Source organism: Acinonyx jubatus, chromosome D3 (genome assembly GCF_027475565.1).
Source record: "Acinonyx jubatus isolate Ajub_Pintada_27869175 chromosome D3, VMU_Ajub_asm_v1.0, whole genome shotgun sequence".
Classification (NCBI taxonomy): domain Eukaryota; kingdom Metazoa; phylum Chordata; class Mammalia; order Carnivora; family Felidae; genus Acinonyx; species Acinonyx jubatus.
Window position 1 is genome coordinate 35,341,998 of NC_069392.1, and position 21,366 is coordinate 35,363,363.

The 21,366-nt window shown below is 40.3% G+C and overlaps 1 protein-coding gene across 5 annotated transcripts in view; it reads right to left on the minus strand.

The window, feature by feature from the left end:
• The window catches only part of PTPRM (protein tyrosine phosphatase receptor type M), a 787,775-nt gene that overhangs the window by 587,403 nt on the left and 179,006 nt on the right, over positions 1–21,366 (minus strand). For all 5 annotated transcript variants that reach the window (XM_027068512.2, XM_027068514.2, XM_053205687.1 and 2 more), the window contains exon 2: positions 4,374–4,496. In XM_027068512.2, the coding sequence (XP_026924313.1) occupies positions 4,374–4,496 (123 nt within the window). The remainder of the gene's footprint in view (positions 1–4,373; positions 4,497–21,366) is intronic.

The window sequence follows — 21,366 nt, forward strand, 5'->3', positions numbered from 1 at the left end:
AATACAATGTGCCGCAGTACAGAGAGTGACAGAATACAACAGGGCTAACAAAATGTACCAGGTTATTATTTGGTTACTGAATCAAAGGCTCTTGCACTCAAAGCAGTAATCCTTATGATAAAGTTGAAGAAAGTTGCCCATTGCCAGTGGAGACCAATCCATAGGAAATGAACCTCACACTCACCAGTAAAGAGAACCTATGAGTGGCATAGTTTCACCATCAAACAAATTGGCTCAGAGCTAGCTGCAAAAGTATAATCTGTAACGTAAGCATTAGCTTCAAATATAAAAAGTTAAATGGCATTTGGTATTTATTTGCCCTAAATATGTATTTCCAGGACCAATGTCACAGCCTTAGAGTAGTTATCAAGTCAGCTTATATAAAGCTCCAGACTGTATTTAAATTTTTTTTTAATATGGCTAAAAATAACCTCACATGTGAAGATACAGAGAAACAAACCCTACATACACTGGAGTATCAATGTCAAAAAAAGACCCAGAAAAAGTAAAATTTTAACTAGAGCAAATGTAAAGTACAAATTGTAGCCTTTTGTGGTCATAATTTTAAAAACCAGCTTGATGGATTATTTGCTTATTAGAATCACAATAGGCCCACAAGGATGATGACATTAAACAATAAAGAAAATCTCAACGGTTTTTAAAAAGAAAGCAAATTTACGAGAAAGATAGAGAAAACCCCTCATCATGATAGGTTTTTTTCTGACTGATTCTAACGGCCCAATATTTGGAAACTATATCACCTGAAAGTAAAAGAAAATGTGAAATAGTACTTGGTTGTGAGTAATTATAACAGGAATACAGAAAACAGTAACAATATAAACTGAGTCCAAAGCAACAATTACAGGCTGATGTCAAAATGGTCTGAGACAGGGGTCAGCAAAATTCTTCCATAATGGACCAGACAGACAGTAAACATCTAGGCTTTGTGAGCCCTACAGTCAGTGTCTGTCACAGTGTCCGTTCTGGGCTCTGCCATTGTCGCTTGAAACCAGTCACACGCTATATGTAACAAGTAGGCAAGGCTGTGTGCCAGTAAAACTTTGTTTATGGATGCAGAAATTTGAATTTCACATGTCACAAAATATTATTATTATCTTGATCTTTTTTTCAACCATTGAAAAAAATAAAAACCGTTCTCGGCCTTCGAGCCATGCAAAAATTGGCAGGAGGCTGGATCCGGCCTGTGGGACATAGTATGGCCAACCTCCGGTCTAAGGCATCGCAGAACCAGGCTATGCACGAGGGAACACACGCAAATACACATGTGAGAAAAAACCCAATAATATTTTTTTAATCTTTTTTTTTGAAAGTTTATTTTTATTTGTTTTGAGACAGAAATAGAGAGCAAGTAGGAGGGGGTAAAGGCAGAGAGAGAGGGAGAGAGAATCTCAAGCAGGCTCTGCACTGTCAGTGCAGAGCCCGACATGGAGCTTGAACTCAGGAACCATGAGATCGTGACCTGGGCCGAAAGCAAGTCAGATGCTTAACCGACCGAGCCACCCAGGTGCCCCCAGCCCAATAATATTTTGAGTCAAAGGTTAAAGAAATTAACCCTCAGGAAGCTTTGGTTGTATCTGATTTTGCCACCCACTTACACTGACAAATTCATAAAACTAATTTTGTTTTAGTGTAAGAGAGCCAGCCTTGGAATTTGTTTTTGAAATAGATAAGTCATGTTATACACATTAAAGCAAAAGGAGGAGAAGAAACCCTTGCAACTTAAATAGCATTTAAAGCAGGTCATGGCTGTAAGGTCTGAACACATGGGAAACTCTGTTTTAAAATCCATACCTTAGGACACTATATGCAAAGTTTGTACGATGATGTTTCCTAATTTCTAACGATAAAATTTCATTAAGAATTTAACTTCTCACCTTAGGCAGATAGGTCAGCGGAGCACCAGTCCATAAGGGCTTGCTGCTCTTAAAACGCTGCGAGTCTATACAACACTCAATTATATAAAAATACAATTAGATTGTTCCCTAATTGTATTTTTGTAACTCTCTTTCCCAACCACCTAAGTTCCTAGAGAGAAAGACTCATTTCTTATAATCTCTCATCCCCCACAGTAATCAGCATCATGATTAGCATATACTCAAAGTGCTCAAAGGAATTTTTTTTTAATGGCTAAAGTTCATTTAATGAACAGGAGGGAAAAAATACCATCCTATGTTATAGCAAAAACTTAGTTAGCCTGATGGAATAACTACCAATGTTCAAAAATCTCATCTGGACCCATGCCCACTGACATTGTCAGAGGCCCGCAGACACCCAACCACCCAAGTATCGCCACAGTGACCTGCACTCTGTTTGGGGATGGCCGTTGAGGGCACACATTTGTAACTATCAAAAATCAGATGGAACTGACAAACAAGCTGGAAGGCATAACCTTCAGAGATCTCAAGTGACAAAGGACTAAGTATTCCATTAGTCAGTGGAAGCAGAATAAATTCAAGCAGAATGTATAAATGCCCCCATTTCATTCTTCCAAAGGCAGAAGAGCTTTGAAAAGCCAGAAGTTTGCAAAGTTGCTTCCTCTTTGTTCTTTCATTTATCCAACCAATTGTTCCAGGATACAACTGGTCTTTGATCTTTATTACCATTTTTATAATGGCCTAGGCTAGGAACCCATCCTTTCTACATTTAGAACTTGGACATCTTGGCCTGAGATTCTACTGTGGGAAATCAGAAAGAACTGAAGGACAAGATGATGGCAAGAAATGATACCTCTCCCTCCCTTTATAGAAGGGTGTAGGTCATCATGTAACAAAAACAGAACCAGTGAAGGCTGAAAGAGATACTGCAATATTGGGGCTCCTTTGTAAAAGTCAATTTTTCCAAGACCATCTTCAAACTAAAGGACCACAATAATTACCTCTACTGCCTAATGTGAAAAATTACAACTTTTTTTAAAACCATATTAGAAGATAATGAGAAAAGCCCGAGTCACTCTTGTGGAGAACTCTCCCAGGACTAAATCTGAGCACCCTCTCATGGCCTCAGCCATCCCCCAACTCTCTGGACACAGGCTAGATCCTCAGGAGAGAACAGGCAATGCCCAAAAGGCCTTCTGGGGTGAAAAGCCTGTTTAGGGAAGGCCATCCCTGCACAAGAAGTGCTGCCTCCCCACTCACTGGCCAGCATGAGAGCAAAAGCTGAAATTTGTAAAAACAAATCAAGTACCACTGTTTCAAACACAAGTCATATTCAAAAGCATACACACGTACAAGAGAAAAAGAGACACAGGAAAGGAGAATGTCAGCGGAGGGGACATAACCAAGAGCTAGAATCGTTTGAAGTCCAGCAAAGCCATAGAGCTGAGAAGCTCCGTGTCCCCTTCTTTGAAGTTATAAGAAGTTAAACGTGCGAAGGAGAGGGCAAGAACATGGTGGGCATCCTGTTAATGCGTAATGAAGAACAACATGAAACTCTACTTCCTGTTGAAAAGCTACCTTTATAAGATGACCTACTCAATGCAATTATTGCTCCATCTGGGTGTATTACTGAAGAACTTTACAGTTACCAAGAGTCCAAAAATGTGTTTTATCTAAAATCCAAATCAGAACAATGTTTTGCATTTTGAATCCTGAATCCAGCATACTCATCACCCCTTTGTAACATAAATCAGCAAATCTAACCTTTTAGAAGGATGTCCAACACACCACCTGAAAAGGGTGGTCATTAAAATGATCAAGTTCAATGTGATTAACATTCACTCGTCACCAACTCCCTACTCTTCCTTCAAAACAGGAAGTTGAATTCTTGTTGGTGTTCCATGGAACAAATGTCTTTCACTCATGGGAAAATTTATTAAGCACTTCTTCCAGAGAAAAAGTATCCACATGTGTGCATCACCATTTTATCTTTGGTGCCAAGTGAGCCCCTGAGGCGACAAGATTTAAGTTATTCCCCAAGGTCTCCCATTTGTGAAGGAGACTTTGTTGTTTGGATTTCCCAGCTAGAGTTCCATCCACTAGATACACTTGCCAGAAGAGGCATCCATCTATTTCCCATATCTACTTCTTGGAAAAGGATCAACTGGGGAATTCCCATTAATCTAGCTCAGGTGCACCCAAAGATAAAGGAAGTAAACTTTAATTAAACTTGAAAGGAAGAGATACAAAGGTAAACTCTTTGTACATCATCACTGGTCCTCTTAATTGGACTATGGTACAATGGGAATGTACCAGTTAATCACCTTGAAGTGCCACACTCAAAGACCAACATCCCCACTCATTCCACCAATACCCAAGGATTATTTACTGTGATTAAGACTCCTGTGAAGCTTTGATTTTAAAAAGAAAATTTAATTTCTCAGTTTTAAAAAAGAAAATTTAAAACTACATGCAAACCTGAGGGCATCCACGGATCAGAAGTTGGTTTGGTCAAGGTGTTCACTTGCTCCCAGTTGAAGTCATCATCTTCGGCCTGACTATATCCACATGTGCTATGTGGCTCATCAAAGAGGCAACCACCTAAAATGTAAAAGAATGAAAAGCGATGTGAGCACCAAACAGACCTCTGGAACAAGCTATGATGATTGCAGGTCACTGTAAACCTACTTGATACTGAACCAAATTTGATTTGACCTTTGTGCTCAGGTACAATGGAACTTGACCCTACTGTGCCCTAAGTGCTGACTGTTAATCGAGAATATTAACCATGCCTTGCCAGTACTGCTACACTGTACTGTTCTCCCTCCAAAGAATCCAGTGTTCATATAATCCAATTGAAAGTTTAGACCTGAGCAAATTTATAATTCATATTTTCCAGATTTGCAGGAATTTGGAATAATTGATCTTATGTTCAAAACTTTAATAGGGTTGCCCTAGGCATTCAATGTGTTTTCAATAAAAACACATCATGATGTGTCCAAAAAAAATGAAAAGAGAAAGGCTTTCACCGCAATACTGGCACAATGTCAGGGGGAAAAAATACAGTAGAGACCATGAACATAGCTTGCAAAACATACTCTCTAAGGATTATTCTAAACCTAAGGTAAAAATAGGTTTCACTTTAACACTTTGGAGATTTGAGGCCTCAAAAGTAAAACAGATTATAAATTTGCTTACAGTCCACACGCTTTTTAACAGCAAGAATAAGTTCAAAACTAACCATGCGGTAAACATCTGCTTACTTCTGGTGCTAGAAATGAAGCTACTTAAAGAAAGAAAGAATAAAAGCAAATGCAATTTTACAAAGCAGTTCAGCTCTTTCAGCATCGTGGGGCACACTGATGATTTTCAGTCCCGCCCACATCCTCTTCAATGTCTCCTGTTACTTTGAATTGGTACGGTATCAAATCTTTTCACCAATGTTTCACGTTGCAAAAGGGAGTGATTTTACTGGTCATATTAATTACTATAAAAATTCTAATGTCCGTTATATAACGCTATTAGTTATATTCATTAAAAGTATTACTTACAATTACTTGCCAATGAGGAGAATTAGGGCTCTGGTCAAGGCAACACAAAAATAAGAACATTATTGCACCATGTCTGCAGTGCAATAATACTATGTCTGGCAGCAAGACAATAAATAAAATAGCAATTGTACAAACTCAGAGGTAAAGACAGATGTTAGAGGTCACCTGGGGCCAACTTCCATCCAAATGCTTATGTCAAGTCTACAAGCTTCTAGACAGATCAACAGCTTTGAACCGGTGAGGCACTCAGGAAATTTAGAAAAGCATCCCTACCTTGTAGACAAACCCCCCACTTTAAAAAGGCCCAAACTCTGCTTCTTCAAATGTATACTCATTGATCTTAGCTGTACCCTGTGAAGAAATAGGAAAAAAGGTCTCCGCTCTCACACAGGAAAGCTGATTATTTGAAAAGAGCTGTCATGTTCTAAGTCTTCACTTCTCCAGGCAAAACATGTTTTGCTCCCCTCAGTTCCTCCTACCAGAAGGCTTTCAGATTTTCACTGCCCTGGCCGGTGTTCTCTGGCTAGTCCCAGAGTTATCAGCACTCATCCAGAACAATGACTCCCAGTACTGGAGCCAGAATTCAACTGGCTGCTTCCCTGGACCTCGTGCTCTTTCAACAGTCAAGGCAGAGTGGCGGTCCATTCCGAGCTTCTGCAAGCCTAAAGTCCCGTATGTTTTTTTCATACCACTGCTGTTGAGCTATTTCCCCTCTCTTGCAATAAGACTTCCCGAATTTGAACTCAGGGCTGTACATGGATCCTTACTAAATCCCATCTCATTGTTTTCCATGCCTCACTCCAGCCTGTTAAGAGCTTTTAGAATCCTGATTTTACCATTCAGGTATTAGTCATCCTACCTAGACTGGGATTATCTGCAAACTTGATAAGCACACGTTCTATGTCTGCCTCCAAATCACTGATTAAAAAATGTTAAACAGGGCAGAGTCAAGGGACCTCAGACTGCTTTAGGTCTCTCCCAGCTTTCTAGCTTTGTCTTAGTTGTTAGCTTCAGGCATGACAGTGAAATTAGTGACCCTGGAAACTGTCTTCTGTGAAACTTTCACAGAACTGGTCAATTAAACATTCCACTGAAAACAGAAACTCATTACAAAGATACAGCACTAACTTAATATTTCACCTTGACAACAACTGGTAATTTATACTTCCCTCCTACTCAGCTTTAACAAGTTCAGAAACAAAGTGGATTTGGTTAAGAGCACATAATACTAACAACTTTCCAATTTGGGGTAAGAAATGTTAGAAGACTATGCAAACATCTAGGAGAAATATTTTCCCTTGGTTGCAAACCCTAATTCTGATGTAGAAAATAGCTTCGGTACTGTAGGAATAAGCTCACACAGCAGTAACACTAATAATATTCAGACAGAAAGAAACCACCATGAATTTTGACAGAAACGGGGTCCCCCCTTGGAAACACAGATAGCACTTTGATGAAAGTCCTGCAGTGCAATCTTGAACAGTGAAACATAGCTATCGGCATCCACAAAACAACTCGAAGCTGGTTAAAGACCTGGTTTACAAAACCACCATTGGCACTGAAGATATAACCAAATATAAAGGCAAAAGCATGCATGGCTGATAGCAAACCCCAAAGGCTGATACAAAAACCTGGTGCAAAGATATACTTTCCCATTACATAAAGCTGTTTTTATCACTTGAAAGGAAACATAAAATGTATGATATGGTTCTTTCTGGACCCATGTACGATTATCAAACCATTGGAAAATGGGATACAGTATGAATTTCCTATTGCCCCAAGATATATCCCCCACACACCAATTTTCAGAGCCACCACTGGCTTCATCCAACAGATTTGAGACCCTAAAAATAGCAAAGGTAGTTTATTGAGCTAAAATGAGATGAGATTAAGGTGTTTACATCTGAATTAAACTAATCAATTAAGGAGACAACAATTAAATTTTGGTTTTCAAGGCAGCTCTGTGCAGTGGGGAAGCAAACGGGGTCAAACATCTGGCCCATCCCTCTTCTTACACTACTAGATTTGTGACTGTAGACAAATCACTTAGAGAAATCTCTGAATCCTGGTTTCTCCACCTATAAAATGCAGATGACACATCTTTCACATGGCATTTCTGGTGATTCAATAAGAGAGCAAATGTGTATCATGCGGTCAGGCATGTTCAACCAGTACCTGTTTATCATTAGTTCTGAAGTCCTTCTTATAACAATGACCCTCATGGGTTCATTTCATTACAAATAACTGGAATATTTAATTGGAAATTAAGAAGTGTGTGTCCTTGGAAGGTGAAGAGCCGTGAGCATTCATGCAGGCACACTCCTGTGGGCTCCTCCGTGGAGACATGTAAGAGCAAAGAAGAGAGAGCTGATAGATTTTTCAAGTAAATGCTCTGGGGACAATGAAGAATGTGATAAGGAAGCAACGTCTCCCAAAATGCAATGAAATGAAGCTCTTCCAAAAATAAATATCCTCGATTTTCAGAAAAACACGGTTTCTGTACAGGAACGTAGGAGGATGTGGCCAGCAAGGGACTTGCCAAGGTCTCCCGGGAACTGTCTTTACTTGGACTAATGCCCAAAAGCTCATGGCTGGACCATATTCCTCTATCAGATCAAATTAAATCATTTTCCTTTTGCAGAGGGAAATCAGTACTAAACCAAAAGTCATGTGCAAGATGGAGGAAAGGTGATGCAAGCCAGGTGGGGTGCTGGTTGTCATCATTCACACTCTGTCTCTCTCTCCATCTCCCTCTTCCTCTCTCCCTCTCCCTTCCCCTCTCTGTCCCTTCCCCCCTCTCCCAGATCTTTCCCTCCTTCTCTCTCTCTCTCTCTCTCTCTCTCTCTCTCTCTCTCTCTCTCTCTAAAAGAAAGGTGCATGAAAGGCAGTAGGAATTCTGCTGATAAGTAACTTTGGTTGTAACTCTTAGTCATCTTGGTAATCTCTAGAAGTGGCACATGGTAGGCACCCAATAAATGCTTTTTAGAAAAATGGGTAATGAATTCCCCAAAATTCTATGCAGAATTTGGCTGCAACAATTTTGGCTGGACACATTTAAAAGAAGCGCAAGGTAATATCCACTTAATCAATGAAAACAATCTCAATATAGCCCCCACAAAGCACCCAGCCCCATCCTGGTGTATTCCAAGATGAATAAGCTACAAATATGACTAAATCAGTGAACATGTTCATTTTTTATTATGGCTGAAAACTATAAGTTGGTTAAATGTTAATTAAGTCTCCACAAATTATGGTTTTTGCTTTAGAAAAGTCGAACTCTTTTGGGGGCAATAATTAGATAGCAAGACTAGTTGTCTATAAAGGTCATTCTTGATCTATGAAAATAAAATACTGTGTTTGCATATTGAAGGGAATTTATCTTTCTTCTTTCCTTTGGAGTAATAAAGAATTACTCAGTAGATCCAAGAATAGTATGATATCATTAAGACATAAGCTCTAAAGGAGAGGATGGTCCACTTTTTCCCCAAAGGAAACCTCAAAAGATCTCTCATATGACCACCTATGTCCTACAAAAGTGCCAGGCCTGGAGAGCAGACAAAAGAAAATAAATTGACAAGAGTTAGTGCCCATCGTTTATAGCAGTATTTTATAATTGAAGTATAGTTAGCATACAGTATTATATTAGTTTCACATGTACAATATAATGATTCCACAATTCTATACACAGTAACCCACATGGGTCATGACATGTTGACCCAGCACACATACATGTACATTTTGCAAACCAAATTTATCTCTGAGTTACATTGATACATATCATCTCTGTTCTATCTGGTTTTGTAAAAGGCTGGTCCAGATCTACTAACCTGACTTCAAGGTCTTCAAAGGTTGCTACCTGGCGTCTTTAAGGTTTGGGAAGGAGAACCATTACCTAGGACTATTTATTTTGCTTGAAGTTACTAATCAACACCACCACATGAGAACCCTACTAAGGCAGAGTACAACCTGTGATCTACAAAGTTCTCTGGTATTAACAGCTACCATTTTGTGGACATCTGCCATGCCAGTCAGATTCTGCATAAGGCAATACACAGTCATTATCTCATTTGCTCTGCACAATCACTAGGAGACATTTGTCTCAATTCAAAGAAACTGTTACGTAACAAAACCATGCATATGTTTACATGTATTACTTAATCTTAAAACCCCTAAAGGCAAGCATTGATATCCTTTATGCCAGCTATCAATCTAATACCTCTCAGTTCTAAATTCACTTCTCATCTCTTGCTCTGCAGAACTATATCCAAGCTCTCTAACTACATTCCTATCCCTGTGGGTAAGACAGAGAGCTTTAACAGTAGAGGGTTCTGAAGAGGCACTCCGAGAGGAAGGCGGGGCAGTGGGGGGGGGGCTTGCAGGGCTCCAGGGAAGGCCCCTCAGCACACAAGGTTTCTCCAGCACCAGGCCCACGACGCAGGAGGCTTCCCAGTGTCCAGCTCGACTGGTGCACGGTGGTAGGCAGTACCCTGCAGATAGGAACTTACCCCAGCACCCTGCTGCAGTTCTGAGGGGAGTGCCCCCCACCAGAAGAATGCCCCCATGAACAGCTTCCCCTGCTACTCTAGAGGACCCATTTTTTCCAGGTTTCATCCGTGTGGCCCCACAGCAACTTCCCTACCATCCACTGAGCCCTGGATGTCAGCTCTAGAAGGATCTCCTCCTTGACTCCTCTCTTACTTCCCTGGACCAGTGCCTGCCTCTCATATCTACTATTCCTTTATTCTTAAGGCTCACTTTACTTCGTACTAGCCAATCTCCTATATTCCAATCCACTGTTATAGTTAACTATTCTTTTTTTTTAAAGCTTATTTATTTTTTGAGAGAGAGAGAGAGCATAGGCAGGAGAGAAGCAGAGAGAGAGGAGGAGAGAGAAAGAATCCCAAGCAGGCTCCATACTGTCCACTCAGAGCCCTATTCAGGGCTGGATCTCATGAACCGTGAGATCATGACCTGAACGGAAATCAAGAGTCTGGCACTCAACCAACTGAGCCACCCAGGTGCCCCTACTTAATTATTCTTTATATGAGACTCTTCCTGTTCAAATTACTGTGTGGTTTCTGTCTCCTGCCTGGAAATTCATTGATACATCCCAGTTTTTACAAATGGGAGTTTGGAGTGGTCAATTATCTTGCCCAAAGTCACACAGAGTTCAATGTAAGGCCAGCAGTTCACCCAATGTCTGAGTCCAAAGGTCATATTCTTTCCAATCTGCACATTTTTACTCTGAATGCACCTCAATAAGTAAACAATGTGTAATATTTATATAATGATTGTTGCATGAACTGCATTGCAAATAAGCTCCTCTAAGAAGCCAGTAGAGGACAATCAAATGTTAATTTCATAAACTTACTTCTAAGATATACACACATTTTGAATTGTTCTGCCTTTAACAGGTTAAATTGACTCATATATTCTAGCAATCAAGTTCTTGTATAATTACAGTCCATTTAAAGTTATTTTGTGAAAAGATGGCAATACTCCTTGAGGAGATTTCTGGAACATTTTTCTCATTTGTTCTAAATACAGAATGACCCCATTTAAGGCAGCCTTTACCAAATGCATAAAGTATTAAATGGGTCTCTCTACAGAGCGGGCGAATCGAAAACTAGTGCTAATGCACCCCACAAAGAAAATTAATGTTATATGTTCTATTTTCCTAAAATACGTGTAATCTCAGGTGGTCCTATCCACTTATTTCAAATTTAAAACTGTCAGGTAAATGGCTAGAAATTAATACACTTCAAACGATAAACAGAAAGTGAGCTGTAATATACATAATTGTTTTAAGAGTTAAAGAAACAAACCTGCAGCAACATAGTGAAGCCACTGCTTTCTTCTTATAAATCAATCCCAGTGACATCTACATTTAATTGCCTGCCAAACAATACAAGTATATGAAGCCTCTTAAACTTTGAGTGCCCCGGTGACGGTTAGTGAATCAGACACTAAGCATTATAGAAATGCTCTTCTACATAATTTAATCCAGCAAGTAGTTTTTACACATTGCACAGGCATTTAAATGGCTAATGCTAAGCTCTATTGTAAAAAGTGCTATTTGCCAAAGGATATATTTTATATAATTCAAAGGAAATGAGCTGTCTTGCTCTTAAAGTGTCTATGGCTTATTATACTTACTGTATACTTCATTTCATATCCATCTATTGATTCCTAATTTTTAAAAAGGCCTGATCGCAACAAACAACAAAGCATTTTTCTTATTGATCTTAAATTCTTTTTTTTTACCCCAATGGGTACCAGTATCATTTCTATTCCCAAATATTGTATAGACACATCCAAATCATTAGGGATCTGTCTCAGTTTCCCACTTATCAATGAATAACTTTATAGAGTTGCTACAGGATTTAATTAAACCACTCCCTATGAATCCAAGTTTACCTGAATCTAACACTGGTCCTCTTACTGTCCACACCAATATTGAAAACTATAGTGTGAAAAACAGCTGTCTGCCTCTATCATAGCAACAGCAATGAGAGAAAGAAAGAAAGAAAGAAAGAAAGAAAGAAAGAAAGAAAGAAAGAAAGAAAGAAGAAGAAGGAAGGAAGGAAGGAAGGAAGGAAGGAAGGAAGGAAGGAAGGAAGGAAGGAAGGAAGGAAATGATAGGGTATCTGCAGGAACCATCTAGGGGAGAAGACGGTCAAATCTAGACCAGTATTTATCACTTCATCTTTGGAGTTGCATGGGTCCTGAGTCCCACACTGGAGCAATGGTTCTCAGAGTGGCCCCTGGACCAGCAGTACCACCCGGGATCCTGTTAGAAATGCAGATTCTTAGGCCCTGCCCCCAACCTACTAAATGAGAAACTTTGGGGTGGAGTCCTGTGATTTTTTTATTTTTAAGTGTATTTATTTATTTCGAAAGAGACAGCATGAGTGTGGGAGGGGAAGAGAGAGAGGGAGGGAGAGAGAGGGAGAGGAAGGAGAGGGAGAGGGGCAGGAAGGAGAGGGAGAGGAAGAAGGAGAGGGAGGGAGGGAGGGAGGGAGAGAGGGAGAGAGACAGAGAATCCCAAGCAGGCTCCACACTGCCAGCACAGAGCTCTGGGGCTTGAACCCATGAAACCACGAGTTCCTGACCTGAGCTGAAACCAAGAGTCTGATGCTTAACCAACTGAGCCACCCAGGTGCCCCTGGAGTCTTGTGTTTTAACAAGCCAGACCTCCAGGTGATTCTGGTGCCTACTAATGTCTGATAACCACTGTTCCAGACCGACCTATTTAACCAGACTCTTCTGGGAGCAGCCCTGGGAATCGGCACTTTTAAAAAAATTCCCAGAATAATCTAATCATTGGCCCATTTTTAGAAAACTGCTTCAGATCAGTGGCTTCAAACATTTTTAAGAAGGTATTATCAGTTTTTTTAAAAAGGCACAACCATCCTATGTTTTCCTATTTATAAATTATATAATGTAGATTATTATGGACACACACATAACTGACCTTTTCAAGTGCAAACTACAAAGTAAATATAAATTGAAGTTCAAATATTTTCTTCCATGCACCAAGGGATTGTACTATACACCTCAAAGGGTGGAGAGAAAGCCTTTTGGAGATCACTGCTCTAAATAACTCCTTTTAGTCATAAATATCTCTCAGGTGAATAAGGGCAACAGAATAACACTGCTTGATCAAAGTGCTGAATTCCATGCTCTAATTTCATGCTAAGAAACCCCCGATCTGTAATTTTTCTCCTAAGTGTAACTGCTCAACAGAAGCAGATATCCTAAGTAGAAAATGATCCTGGTTGTTGGTCAGAGAAACCCAGGAAATTAATAAAAAAACAGCGTTTCATTTTATGCCCAGTAGCGCTCCTGCCAGTTTAGTATGATTTATAAATCCATCTCTTGATGATTTTATTAGCACAAAATCATTATCTGGGAAAGCCGATAAAATAAATTCCTGAATTCACCCAAATGCACTATAGCCAAGCCATGTTATTCAGCTTAAAACAGGCAACCAATTGTTTATTTTCACTGGATGCTGATTAACCTAAACTCAACTAAACGTATTTCCCTCAATGAACATTTTTTTCTACATATCACGCTCATTGGGTAGAATCAAATTATAAGGAAAAAGTAAATATAATTTCCTATATCCTCTTGGCAAAACATTCATTCCAATTTCCTATCATTAGGAGTAATTATTCTATAACAAAAATTGGTAACTTGTAAGATTGACTCCATTTAATTGGAATCTGAGACCCAGGATACGTTAAGCCCTGGATCTGTCAACTACTTGTTCTAGCTTCAGACAAGTCACAGACTGTGTGTCATACTCTATGTATGAAAAAGGGAGATGCAAATCTCACATCGTGGGAGCAATTAATGTGTATGATGTCAATGATGAAAATGGGGGGATTTAAATAGAGAAGTTTTCTATTTAGTTCAAGGGCCTAACACTCATATGCCAATGAGTGTGAAGAAAGAACTAGGAACTGGCACCCCCCACCCCACCTGCCAGCCACTGTTCCTTCATTCCTCATGTCTTTCTTAAAGGGCATATCACAATGGGTTTGGCATAATTCTCCTGTCCAAAGGTTTGCATTTTTTGATACAACAGGAGTCCAAATGCCAAGTCTCCTCCAATTTGGTGCTCAAGTGAGGAAACAGCATCTATTCCCGTGGCAAAGGTTGGAGACCGGCTCTGTTAGGCTTACTGAGAAAGAGTACAACAGTCTTCAACTCAGAAGTTCCCTATAGGATTTTCAAGGGTAAATTCCGACCTTAGGCAACTCCCTGAGGATTTATGTCCTACAGAAGATATGATTCTTTTGAACAATTTATTACTTATCTCCTAGGGAAACGGTGCAGGTTGAACTCGGTGGGGCACTTGAAAGCATAGTCACTGTTAACAAGATGATGTACCTCAAAGAAAGCCATGGCCAAGTTTGGTATGTGCTGGCTGAAACAGGAAATTAAGGTGCCAGACATCTTTTTGTGGATACTGCCTATGGGGGCTGATGTCACCACAAATCAGAGGTTCAAGCCAAGAATGTGACTCAACCACCTCTCTGCCCAATACCTTACCCCCCCCCCCAAACACCTTCTCAGATCTTTTTCTTGCCAATTCCACTACTCCCATCATACTGCAACCTTAGTTTCAGCTCATGTCCTCCCTGACCTTGACTCATCCCCTCACATTTAGACTCTAACCTGTCCCGGTATATCCCACACATGACCAGCAAGCTGACCTTTTATAAAACACACAGCCAAAACATGGTCTCTCCCTACTTAAAATTATTCATGGGCCCCTGACTGCCCATGGGATACTATTCAAATGTTATCAGGTGACATATGAGATTTCCTGGATTTGAACTGTGTGTGTGTGTGTGTGTGCGTACTCCTTTATCTTCATTTTTTGCCACCATTTCCCTGTAATAGTATGCTCCAGTAATTCCTGACCATCTGTAGATTAACTCTAAGGACCGTGTTGCCCACATGTCACATGTCTGGGACACCATCTCTGCACCTATTCCAGAGTCTGGCTGGCACACTCCTCTTCGCTTTTCAAATGCCAGCTCAGACGCTACCTCTCCTGGGTACCTGCTTCGGATTCCTTTTCACAGATAAAATCAAGCACTCCTTCCAATGTACCACGACTGCAAAATATGTAAGTCTTCCAGGTATCTTTATTACCCCACATGGCAACACGACTGTGGGCAAGTTTGTTGTCTCTGCTGTGTTCTGAGCTCCGTGGGTCTGAGCAATGTTCTCTTCACCTCTGTATCCTCAGTCCTAGAGAGATGCCTGATACTCATTAAATACCTGCTGGATTTAATGGAATTTTTGTGGAGTTTTCTATAACAAAGGTAAGCACAAAAACCATTTACTGCTGTATTTTTATTGGAAAGGAACACTGAAGAAAAAAAATACTAATGGATTCTATTCACTCAACATTCTCACTGCACCAGGGGAAGAAGAAATTCTGATTCTAGAGCTCTTTCTTGACTTTTTGATCTTACTCATGGCATCTCCTTCTCTCCCTCCTCCCTCCCTCCCTGTCAGCCCAATTCCTCTCAACAGACAACTCATGTGCCAGGCAGAGGAAGAGAGGAAGGGAGAGGGTGTTAAAAACAAGTACAAAGCGGATGAAAAAGAAGCTCTTGTCCTCAGGGAAGGCAACTTGGGGGACAGGAAGTTGTTCAAAAGGAGAAATATGAAAAATGCTACAGGAGCCAAGAGAAAGACCAAAAACTCATCCTGAAGGCCTCCTGTCCCTAAATGGTCCAGATAAAAAGAAAACCAGAGAGTCAGCAACTAGATGTGAGAATCTAAAATATCCATGGCCTGTTATTCTGAGAATCTGCATAATAAGGCTGTTATTTGGCAGACCTCAGCATAAGTCAACAAAAAGCATACGGATTTTCTGTGTATCATACTGGAACTCTGGTTTAATGCCTCAGTCGGTTGTTTTTGATTTTATGTTTCAAACATAAAAAGAATGCTAATGATTACATGCCATATATCTTTCACACTTATGAAATGTAACAGTAGTGAATAAGGACTCAATATCAAACTTCAATTCGCAGGCCATGATGAAAGTAAACTTTGAAGAATAGTTCATTGTATCATTTTTTAAACTAGGAAGCTGCATTCTCTAAGCTAAGAGCAACACTTATATAATGCAAAAATGGCTATGAATCAGCTTTCCTTCCAGTCATTTTACGTGACCAATTAGTTGCTAAAATATAGGGAACTAAGAATATTAATCCTTCTGAAAGACAAAACAATTGAAGCGCCTTTCTTTCTGACATTTTTTATTTACTCAATATTCTATTTCCCTTTTTAGCAGGTATTATTTTTGCCACTGACTAAAGACAACAAGTGGTCTGAGGAAATAACCCTGGACCAGGAAGCAGAATGTCTGGGTCCCAGTCCTGCCCTAGCCTGTGTGTGGTTTTGAGCGAGGCAACCAGCTGGCAATGTGGAGATACAATGGGCAGAAAGTAGATTAACCACCAAAAAGACCTGAGGTAAGTAACAACCCTATCCATTTAGAAGCTTTCCTCCTCGGTTCATATGCAAAACCATCTACTTTCTGGAATATTATAAGAATTAAGCTTTGTATATATGTCCGTGTTTATTTATATATATACACATCTATACCATCTATTTGCCTACCTACCAACCTATCCAGTTACGTATCCTCCTTATTATCTGTCCAGTAAATCAGTAAATATTGGCTCCCTTTCCTTTCTGGTCCTCACTTCTAATCTATATAAAATAGCACAGATAAACCAGATCATTGGTTCTTCAGTGTGCCTCTCAGAACCCTTAGACTCCCTTAGATTGCAAAGGTGAGTCCACAGCCGGCCTTCCTAAAACCCTGCTTCAACCTGATATATTCAATATTCCTTTACTTTAAATGTTGGTGTTCCATGGGCAATAAGAGAACTGTACCATAAAAAGTTAATATTTAACAGTATTTGACAACTTCAGATTTAAATGATCTCTAAGGTAAGATTTTCAAATTCTAAGATTATACATTCTATTATTTTTTTTCTCTCTTCTCCTAAATCTAATACTTCTTTATCAGGAACATGATGGAGGTTAAAATCTGTTGGTGTGTATCTAGGTATGTGGTTGGGAAGGGGTCTGATTATAATATAAAACCTAAGAAAAATAATGTTACACAATATAGGCAAAAAGGATAGCAGAGCTCAACTTTAAAGAGAGAAGAGAAGGTTCAAGGTAGAGGTGGTGAAGAACTAAAAAGGTATGAACATCTGCATGATGACTGGCCAGGTTCCCGGCCTAGGAAAAGCAGAGAACACAAATTCACAGGACCAGGCACCTGCTCTTCTCAAATCTGTGTGAGCTGGAACTGATGTTGTGGGGGGGGGGGGGGGGTGATCACGGACATCCGAATCAACCCCAAAAAGATCTACATCCCATCTATCAGGAGGATATTAGAATATCTAACAGAAGCTCTTCTCAACCTGCCCCACTCCTCAGCAGCTGCTTACTCATGTCTAAAAGTATCTGAATCAAGGGGCATCTGGGTGGCTCAGGTCATGATCTCGCGGCTCTTGAGTTCGAGCCCCACGTAAGGCTCTGTGCTGACAGCTCAGAGCCTAGAGCCTGCTTCGGATTCTGTGTCTCCCTCTCTCTCTGCCCCTCCCCCACTCACACTCTGTCTCTGTCCCTCAAGAATAAACATTAAAAAATATTTTTTAAAGTATCTGAATCAGTTTATGTTTTTTTCAAAGTCTATAAGAAAGAGGCTCAAAATCTAAAACTCAAACAAAAGCTATACGGGAATGGATTCACACCACCAGCCCTGTAACCACATCTACTCCAATAAAAATATTTATTTAGACCATGTTCAGGCCCATGCAAACAATCCACACATACAAATAACTAGATGTTAAATATTTCCAATTTGGTAGAGATCACTTAAGGGCATTAAACACAGGAAAAGTCAAAGGGGAACAGGTTCAAAAAAAGCTAATATCAAATTCAGTGACTCCATAATATGGAGAAACTATTCATTGGCCTAACTGTAATATAAAGCCAAGAAACTAGAGAACTCTGCTTCTCAGGAAGATTTTTTAAAATTTTTTTTAGTGTTTATTTATTTTTGAGACAGAGCACAAGCGGGGAAAGGAACAGAGAGAAGGCGGGACACAGAATATCAAGCAGGCTCCAGGCTCTGAGCTGTCAGCACAGAGCCCGATGCAGGGCTTGAACTCACAGACCGTGAGATCATGACCAGAGCTAAAGTCACTCAACCAACTGAGCCACCCAGGTGCCCCTCAGGAAGGTCTTTTTAATTTATTATTATTTTTTATAAAACGTTTGTTATAAGAAGCCATGGTTGCTGGGATTAATCAAAGTGTCAGTATATAGTTGGTTTTAAGCATCTGAGTGTGTAATTTTACACTTGGTTAAACCTAGCCTGGATCTTTCTTAGGGGACTCTCCTTCAGTAAGCTTATTGTTGTTGGCCTTTGGCCATATTGGACACATATGTTTAACAACATCTAACCTAGCACTGGGTACCCCATAAATTGAGAAAAAACTTTGTGGATCAATATAATATTGACTAGGCTTAAGAATTAGTAACCCTTCATAGCGGCAGAAATTTGCCTAGAGGAAAGTTCACAGTTTATCTCTTCCAACTTTATCTCTGTAATATTTAAGCCAATGATCAAATGTGGGCTCTGGGACCCAAACCACACTGCTAAGAATAAGCTGTAGTTACCAGTGCCTTGCCCAGCCTCAGCCCTCACTGGGAAGCATATCTCTGATCAGAGCCCCCCGCCAGAGTCATTGCGTCCCTTTGCAGTACTGATCTTGGCAGGATAAACAATATTCCCAAATCACCACTGGTTTAGGAGGAAATGAGGGAGAGGGCAACATTTTTAGCAGCACGCTTACTGACACAAAGCTTGGGTGAACAGTAAAATCCAAGTGCATCAGTATCCATTTTTTCTCATATGCTCCATAAATTTCAAAAAGATGTTTATCTTAGAAATGCAGATAGGACTTTAACCACAGGAGAGCAAAGTTGGCACCATTACTAATAATTCTCAATAAAGACCTTCATTATACTGAACTTTATATACTGCTAACTTCAAAATTAAAAAATAAAACCCAGGGGAAACCAGAAGATTTAATTAGGTCAGAAAAAAAAAAGTCTTTTGAAAAAAAACCCTATTACAGATAAACTGTTAAATCTCTGGATCGACCAAACACTATCTTCTTGAGACACTGAGATATTAATCCAAACATAAGTCCCAATTTGCAAATTGGGCAAGTCTGCACTTTTCCCCATGTGTTTACAGTAGGGCTCCTGAAAATACCAACTATCCCTGTATCACAAAACATTTTTTTAAGGGGTACCAATCTCTAGTATCTCTGCCATAGCATTGTTCTCATTTTGTACCAGGTTAAGAAAAGCACATAAGCTTTCCTCCTAGCTCGGTGGTGATTCTTAAACGTTTGGGAGTTTATGGATACTTTTGAGAATCTGAACAAAGCTATTCATGATCTGTCCTCCAGAACAAGTGTGTGTGTGTGTGTGTGTGTGTGTGTGTGTGCGTGTGTGTGTGTGTGTGCGCGCGCGCATGCAAATTTTATAATTCCTTGAGTTTACAAAGTTCTTAACAACAATTCATTTACTCGAAAGGCAGTTCGATGACTACCTGTATCAGAATCACCAGATTATTTCTTAAAACACAGGTCTTGAGCCCTGCCCTAGACCTATGGAAGCAATTGCTGAGGGAGAGGCTGGGGCTCTATTTAGGTGCTTCCCGGTGATTCTGTTGCTGGTTGAAGGCAAGTCCCATCTTCTACTCTAGTCACTTTCCTCTCCTCTCATGTTATCAACTGGTTCTGAAACAGATCCTCCCCAGTACTCGCTTACCTGTCTCCTGAGGAGCCCAGCCTCTGTCATCTCCCCCTGACCAAAGGGCATCTCCACCCTCTCTGCACGCTCTGCTCACAGCCACCCCCGCTTCCATGCACACCAGGCTCTTGGGCTCTTGTGTACATCTGCAATCCACTTCCTAGCCAACTGCCCAGAAAAGTCTTGTTCACCTGTCCATAAGACCCACTGCCGCAGAATGGACTAGGTGTCCTCTCTGTTCCTGTGTTATCAGCTCATAATTCTCCCATGAATGAGATCGTCCCTCTTCTCACTCAGTATGGGGTTCAGTGGTCTCACAGACTACATGGTGAGCACCCTGGGCTTAATGCAAGAAGCGATGCCTGGCCATCCAGGGTGGCTGCTCCTTAGCTACTTGTAGTATGTGACTTACACTGCTATACCTGAGCCATGTCCAAGGGCAATGCCAAAAAGAAACTGGAGATCCTCCAAAGCGTTATGCAAGGAGGAGAATGAGGCAGACAGTGGTGGGGGCTGCCTGATTTATCAAAAGCACTCCGGTCACCATCCAGTAAGTCAGGACCCATACACTGTTCAGTGTAGTAACAGATGGATGAAAGAAAAGAAGAAAGGAAGGAAGGAAGGAAGGAAGGAAGGAAGGAAGGAAGGAAGGAAGGAAGGAAGGAAGGAGGGAGGGAGGAAAGAAAGAAAGAAAAAGAAAAGAAAAGAAAGAAAGAAAGAAAGAAAGAAAGAAAGAGGAAAGAAAAAAGAAAGAAAAGAAAAGAAAAGAAAAGAAAAGAAAAGAAAAGAAAAGAAAAGAAAAGAAAAGAAAAGAAACAAGAAGAAGGAACAGAGGGTCCCAATCCTCAATTTTAGTATACTTAGCAACACATATGTAACCAACTCTAGTTCAGCCCTGTGATGAGGACACGTGGTACCAGAGATTACTAAAAGACTATTTCAGATTAGGAAGAAAAAGGGTGAATTCACAGGGGAGAAGGCGTTTCAGGTGTGGCTGGGAGGACTGGTCAAGTTTTGAGGGGGCAGACAGAGATTCAAGAGAGCATCAACACAAAGGGGAGAAGGGGAGAAACATACACCATAAGAAGGCATGGAATCAAGGCTCATTTCAGCATGAATAATATGAAGAAGGGCTGAATTAGGCTGCAAAGGCAAACCAGAGCAGGATAGTGCCAGGAATGAGATTATCACATTGCGACATTCACGCTCCGATATGGTCACCCACAGCAGCCTGGTGACAAAGGAGGGCAAAAAAGGCATCCCATGTTACAGACAAGGGAAGAGGTCAGAATACTGATCTGACTTGCTTACAGTGAAGAAGTGGATAATGGCAAGACGCAGGCTTTCCTTACAGTAAAATTGTTGTACACAATTACAGTAAAGTGACTATTCCATGGATGCTCCTTCCGCATTTACTACATAAGTAAATTGCATCTTTACTACAACAGACACGTTGGATGTCATCCTTGAATTTTATCCCCAAACAGCATTGACATATTAACACCACCGAAGATCCTTTACATACCTATTAAATAAAG